At 40.6% G+C, this 7,437-nt stretch overlaps 1 protein-coding gene across 1 annotated transcript; it reads left to right on the top strand.

The window, feature by feature from the left end:
* Window positions 1-1,035: 1,035 nt before the first annotated feature.
* Window positions 1,036-1,776, top strand: LOC148846008 (uncharacterized). Its single transcript, XM_088955908.1, has one exon. The coding sequence runs from the start codon at window positions 1,036-1,038 to the stop codon at window positions 1,774-1,776; it is 741 nt and encodes a 246-aa protein (XP_088812034.1).
* Window positions 1,777-7,437: the final 5,661 nt, after the last annotated feature.

Genomic DNA, 7,437 nt, shown 5'->3' with positions numbered 1-7,437 from the left:
ATTAAATACTCTTCACGTAACGGCGAATCTGGTTCTGAACATCGTGGACATTGTGCTTGTGTACCTCTCTGCCTTCGACTAATTTACTTAATGCATCTGCCAATTCGTTATCCATTACTCCGGCTTCTGCAACAACAATTCCACTTAACGCCAGGATTCTGGCATCGGCCGGAGTGCAAATAAGCTCCGACATGAACTTGAGGTATGCCAGCACTTCACTGTAGCGTCTGTCTCCATAGAGCTTCTCTTCGTAAGCGATCAAAGTCCTGAATAAACTTGCTGTGTCATGATCCCATGAGAAAGATGGGAGATAGAGACAGACGTAGTATTTCATCCAGGTCGAGAATCTTACTCCTCTTATTCCCTTTCCTTTGTTAGATCTGAATGTAATTTCCTTTTTCATGAGGTCCGTCGCGCTCGCCATCGTCCACTATTCTTCATTATCTTCAATTCTTGATCCTTGAAGAAATCTGAAAGGGGATTTTTGAATATTAACGATGAAGCACACAGAACAAAAAAGAGGATTTAATGGGGAAGAAGAATTTGGGCTTAAATGAAATAGTTATTTTTTAAGAAAATGTTAATTAATGTTTGAAGAATTGATATATTTTAAAAAGAATATTTAACGGAGGGGTTAAACTCTTGGTTAGTTGTTACACTAAAGTGGACTCCTCTAACATGATTAAGGACAGCTTAGAGAAGGGAGTAGAGGGAAGTTAGTAGGAAATCCGGACTGGTCGGTCGTCAACGTTCAGCTAAGGGTAAGGGGTACGTAGCGGGAGGAAAGACGATCCTACTCTACTCTAGGTAGATAACCAACAGATGCCGAGTGAGTCGGACTGATTTCTACACTGTTTCAGACTTTGTGTCCAAGTAGAAAACCCATAGCTTACCAAAAACCGTAATCTTCACAAAATTACAAAGTCTGTTTCTTTAAAAGCATATAGCTCGATCGATCCTAGAATTAATTCTATTGAGTTTTCGAGATGTGATATATATGATCCCAACTGTTCAGAGTTCAGCGTGAGAGTTGCTATGTCAGAAATAACGATGCCTCTGCTTCAGCAAGTTCGTTTTCTAGAATTAAGCGCCATGAAATCTGCAGAAATCTTGAAACCACCATTAGAATGCAATGATATCAGAGTGCTAATCAAACTGAGCGTCGATGAGAAGCGTCAATGGATTCGAAGATCCAGTGAAGAAGAAGATGAAGCAATCATTGTAGAAGCAGAAGAAGAGAATCGTACAGTATCAATCCCATTCTGGCTGTCACTCTTGTTTCTCCCGTGGGCGACCGAAGCTGTTATCGGGCAAAGCCTCTCTTCCATGAACTACTCCTTCTTCCGAGATACTGGTAAGTTCATAAAACGAGTGTTGTCCGATTACGCTCGCGAGATAGCCGAGGATTCGTTTTCGTTGGTCACAAAGCCCAAGACCATTGTAATCGTTGCAAGGATTGAGGTTCAGACGACGCATCATGGATACGATGATGACGAGCAGGTTACTGAGGCAGTGAGCTGGGAGAGCACAGAAGCCAGCAGTGAGTATATCAGCGTCGTTCCTGCATCTTTGGCTTCGATAGACGCCCTGCCAACACACAGATTCGGCAATAGAGAATCTAATATTTGCTGTGGGGTTTGCCTGGAGGTGTTTTCGTTGAATGAACAAGTTAAACAGATGCCCTGCTCACATGTTTTCCACAGAGAATGTATAGTTCGGTGGTTGGAACAGAGGAATGTATGCCCTTTGTGTCGCCATGAGATGCCAACTGGTTAAGACACTTACGTTAGAGAGAAGAGAATGCATGGTTCAATTGTTGCAGATCGAGTTTCTTCTTTCCTTCTTTCTTTCTTTCTTTCTTTTTCATTTTCTTTTTGTAGATCTTTGTTGGGTTTTTTTTTGATAAACCCCTTTCAACATCTATCCTTGAACGATATTGCTTTCCTTAATTTGAACAAAACAAGTTGTTGGTTTCCATATATAAAATAGATTTTTCATATCATTTCATATTCTTTTTCATTACATTAATTCCTACCAACTGGACGAGGCCGAGGTGGAAGGACGAAGCTGCACGGCAAGAACTGAAACAAGAAAACAGTCAGAGGCATGAGGAGTTATTCCCCGGGTATGTACTCTGACGCTAAGTCAATAAGGAAAGATGGGCGGTTGGGCCGAGCAGTTGAGATCAATACTGGTCTGAGAAGAATGATAGTATGGGTGATGGAGAGTCAAAAGTCCTTTACCTTGAGCAGGAGTTACCTTTTTATAGCCAAAGATCCGTGTCCTGTTCGGATGAGGCTTCTGGGGTTGTCGAGATGAGGTTGTTTGTCGAGGTCTTCGTATAAGACTTAATCCTCGACGGAGCTATCCTCCTTATCTGTACAATGTTCTCCTATCTTGATCGCGCTTATCCATCTGACATGCTGCCGAAATGGCTGAAGAGATAAGATGGCCGCGGAGGTGACACGTGGCACCCAGTGCCAGCTCAACCATAACCCAAACAATCGCCTTTTTTTTTCTTTTCTTTTCTTTTGAAGGGCTTACCTTGAAGGGCCCACCGAGCCGTACACTATGACTCTTTAGATCCATAGGACCCAAAGGTTGATTGCTCTTGTGCAAATGATTGTATTTCCACAAAAGGCTATGAGAATATTCTTATAATTAATATAATTTATGAATAACAAAAATGGCTTCTATTTAATTTCTTGTATTGCCAAATATCATTTTGGCAATGTTTTGTGATGAGGGGTAATCTGGTCTTCCAAGTAACATCACGACACATGGCATTCAACAGCCTATAACCGGATGGAAGGGCAAGTAAAAGCAATAGGGCACATTGGGGATTTTCTTCATGCTACACAACCCGGCAAAGATATCTATGTCTAGGGGAAAATCTAAATGGTGACTCATAGAAATCAGTCCTATAAGAGTTTGGACAACACTAGGATGGAGCTATCCTAAGGAAACACCAAAAAAATGAAAGCACCTCAAGGATGAAAAGGTGCAAAGGAAAACAGAGGCTAGTGATCAACACCTCCTCAAAAACATAGACTTCATCTTAGCCGTGACTCCATGGAAACTGGTCTAGGCCGGGTTGAATACAGCTGAACTTTTTGCGGATTTGGAACACTGAAATTAGCTCTACTATACGTTCTCCGCTTAGCTCACTAGGGCCAAATGGGGTAATCTCTACCTCCTGCTGAGATGTCGAGGCCTTGACCTAAGAGCCCCGCCAATCTAGCGATGAGGTTCCCTCTTCTACCCAAGGAAAGTTTAATAATCTTCCCTTTAAACTACTTGAAGACATATTTGTAAAATAAATGGACTCACCAGTTGTGGGAGAATAGAAACTGGTGGCAAGCAAGTTTCAACCAGTGACCTAACAACAGTATCCCAACGGAACTCTCCTCCAACCAATCACCCACTCCCTCGACAAAAACCTCAGAACAATGCAAGTGGGATCTTAGTGGGGACCCCCTTATTTATAGTTTGTTGGCGAGGAAGATCGACGGCTAAGGCACATTATTGGCGAATCAATGGTTGAAAAGACAACACCGTATACGGGCTAATTCAAATTTTGAATTTTGCATGCCCAATTTGTGCACCCCCATAAAATTTTAAAATTCAAAACCTGCCACAGTCCCGCCCATCTTTGAACCGGGTCAAGTGAGTAAGTCGAGCGACTTACAGACCAACCAAACAAATTACCAAACTAAGAAAGGCGACTATGAGCTATTCCCTTTGTCGAGCTAACGACGACTCAGGAGTGGAGGGCAATTGATGAGGGATAATTTGGTCCTCTTAATAACATCACGACACGTGGCATCTAGATGACACCTCGACTCTGAGTAAGCAAATCACCTTGGCAGAATGACTAGCAACACCTCGTCTAGGGCCGATCTATAGTAACTCGGCCTGGCCGACCTATGGGACCCAATGCTTAGAGCGATCTCTACCGAGTGCCAACCGAGATAACATGGGTACAGGTAGAGACCTGCAAGATGTGCTTGCCAGCCTACTCTTAAAGCCCATTACCTAGACCGGATTCTTCAGCAGTAATAATGCTCGACCATTAAGCTCGTTTGCCTGCATCGTCCACACCAATGTTGGTCGAATGGATCTTAGCCCTCAGTGTGAATCATGTAATCGACAGAGAAATTATCTTCGAGCATAGCGGGAGTGGCTCTCCGGGAATCTGAGACTCAATACAAGGAGCCTCTACACACATATATAAAGGCATCATTCTCTTGAGAGAAGGTACGCACGACTAAGCTCTCACACACTTTCATCTTCTGAGTACGCTAATTCTCTAAGAAACTATTCATTGACTTAAGCATCGAGTGCCCACCCCGGGTAAAAGCAACCTGGGCATTTTGATATTGTTTTCTCATAGGTCTTTCCAAAGAACTGCATAGCTCGCCCATATTCATCTCGGCACCCGAGCTATCTCCTAACTCGGCCCAACTTTAGCTTGGCCTCCGAATCCCTTTCCAACAGGAAATTCTCTAACTCGGCATCCGAGTCACTTGCCAAGTGGGAGCTATCAGATCATGCATCATCATTTTGGTTGCAAAGGCTTATCCTATTGGAATTGCCACCATTAACCTGGCTGAAGCTTGGGTTGCTTGGGAAGCACACAATGTTGCATGGAAGTTCACAGACCAGCCTATATTCATTAAAGAGAGACTCACTTGTTGTCATTTTGTGCCTCAAGAAGAATATTGAGATACCACGGAGGCCAAAATTCATAATTGAAGAATGACTTAAGTTGTTTGGGATGCTGGATTGTGGAGTGGTCTATGGTCATGCTTACCATGAAGCGAATCAGGGCCAGATTGAATGGTGCACAAAGCCCTTGACTCCAATGGCCCACTTATCATAAATGCCCCTACTCTCCTTAGTTTCTTAGAATTCTTTTGTTGATGTGATTTGTAGGGCCAAACTACCCCTAGGCTTGTGTAACTCCTGATATTACCAAAAGAAAAAAGAAAAAAAAAACTATAATATATTGTGAACTGGCCCAACTTGCCACGGGTTGGGTCCAACCTTTAATCTGACTAAGGCTGATCCAACCCTTACCTGATTTGGTTGGGTCAATGTGGATTTACCACTTAATCTGACTAAATGACATCCATAGTGTTGTTAGACTTTGGACCAGAGTCAGACCATCAATACCTGTATTAGGTTGTGTTTGGCATTGAGATAATATATATATTATAACATTTGATACTTATCTTCTAAGTTTATTTTTGTATAGAAGATCTTTAAAATATAATATGAATCTATTTGCTATTTTTCTTATTTTTTTTTTAAAATTTCTATTTGAACGAATTGAATGGTTGAACGAGAGAATTATATTGAACCAATAAACCTATAACCAAGTGACTGAAACAGTATTATGTCTGGTTTGGATTTGATAATATTGCCTACCTTATGATAATGGATAAATGGTTGAAGTGGCTAACTTGCTATTTTGTCTGGATAAAAGTATGAAAGTGCAAATGATTTGAGTCTAAATGTATAAAAGTTTTGTTTTAGTTTTTGTCTTGATTTTTCTTTATTCTCTTTGTAGATAAAATAAAATAAAGCCCAAACAAAAATTAAATCAGAATTACATTAATAGTATTGAGCTAGTGCAAATGAAATGACGCTGCATACCTGTGACTATGATCACAGAGCAATTCAGCATTTCAGCCATCAGTACTATTGATGAGGTGTAACAGAGGTTAGGCGAGAAGAAGAAGAATGTGAGGCTCGGTGGTGGAGTGTCGAGGAAGAGGAGGACGAATACGTGAATTGATGGAGCAAACAAAGGTTAGGAAGTCGAGGGGTATACTTGGAACTTTAACAAACACAGAGCTGACGTATGAGTGTAGGTGGAGCAATCGGCAAAAACCCCTAACAAAGGCCGTACATTGCACCGGTCCCAACTTGATAATTATTGAAAGTGATGCAAAAAAGATCAATAGCCCAGTTCACATATGCCCCTTGTAGAATGCGCCCATAAATGTCCCATAACACATCCCAACCATGTGTTGACAACATCTCTCAATGACAAATACGAGAGATGTTTAGAGATATTCATGTGATATGTTTTTGGAGTGTGTTCTATGATAATTAATGTGAACTGGGTTGAATGAAAATAAGGCTGGACAGCGGTATCAATTGATGACGTTTTACAATAAACCAAAAAGTGATCGTTGCTTTTTTGAAAATATTGATAGGTGGAAGAGTATAAAGTTTTATGTCGATAAAATCGATGTAGTTTTTACATCGATTGTCGATGTAAAACTTTAGAAATGACGAGATTTGACATCAATTATCGACGTAAAACTCCACTCCATCCAAACACATGCAAAACTGAACTGGAGTGGAGTTTTATATCAGTAATAATTACACCCTCTTTCCAAACGCCTACAAAACCGAACCGATATAAATTTTACATATGTTCAATCTCTAGAAACCGTTTGTCCTTCCCCCTTCTCTCCATGCTCTCTCTCTTGATAATAAATCTTTGGCGATCATTACACTCCTCTTTGCTCCTCCCATCTCATTGTGACGTTTGTTTTGTTCTTCGGCAGAGTGAACGGAAAACGATCGCCGACGACTATTGAAGAGTGATTGTGATTGTTAGCACTGTACCAATCGAGTGTATTCTGAAGAAGAGTGATTGTGAAGAGTGAACGTGGACAAAGGTATCAACCACTGTTTTGTTTGGAGACGACAAGGATTTCTCAGATGGTTCCCATTCCCAAGCTGAACAATCAAACTCGATACTAGAGGCTAGCAGCGGTAGTCGTGCTTATCTAAAATGTAAAATTTGTGTTGCATTCTCACCCACTTCGATAGTATTGGTTACATTTCAAATCTTTTTTTTTTAATTAATTTGACACTATTGTTCTAGCATTTGCAAATTTTAAGGGGGTTATGGTGCTTCATTAATGGATGGTAGATGTCTAAGGCATGTAAATGATACTACCACATAGTAGATAGTCTTTATATATGATTTTACTTCGTTATTGTTGTTTAATGGAGTAGTCTGTTTTGATATGGATATTTCATTAAACAACAATAGATATGAGCAGTCAAAGGACTGGAGGGAATCCCTCCCCTTCTGATTTCAGGTATGAAACAAAATATTGCTACTACAAGAGGAAGTGTATCATTCATATATCTACGACACCCAATAACAAGTAGAAGTTATTTTATAGCTGTCAGGGGAAATTTGTGGTAAACGCATCGATTTTGTTTTGAAAAATTCCATTAATCAGCTTTGTTGCAACTAACATATATTCACACACTTGCAGGAAAACATGGTTAGTGAAAATGAGGTATTTGCAACCTATCTAGTACCCATAGAGGATGCAAATTCTTGGCAGTTCCTTGTGGATACTCGGATGAGGTTACACCCCAAGAAATAGCAATGACATTTTAAAC

The sequence above is a fragment of the Nelumbo lutea genome, chromosome 7 (genome assembly GCF_056320005.1).
Source record: "Nelumbo lutea isolate HS-2025 chromosome 7, American lotus-T2T, whole genome shotgun sequence".
NCBI lineage: Eukaryota > Viridiplantae > Streptophyta > Magnoliopsida > Proteales > Nelumbonaceae > Nelumbo > Nelumbo lutea.
Note: the sequence above shows the minus strand (reverse complement) of the source record. Positions and strands in the feature narration are given on the sequence as shown.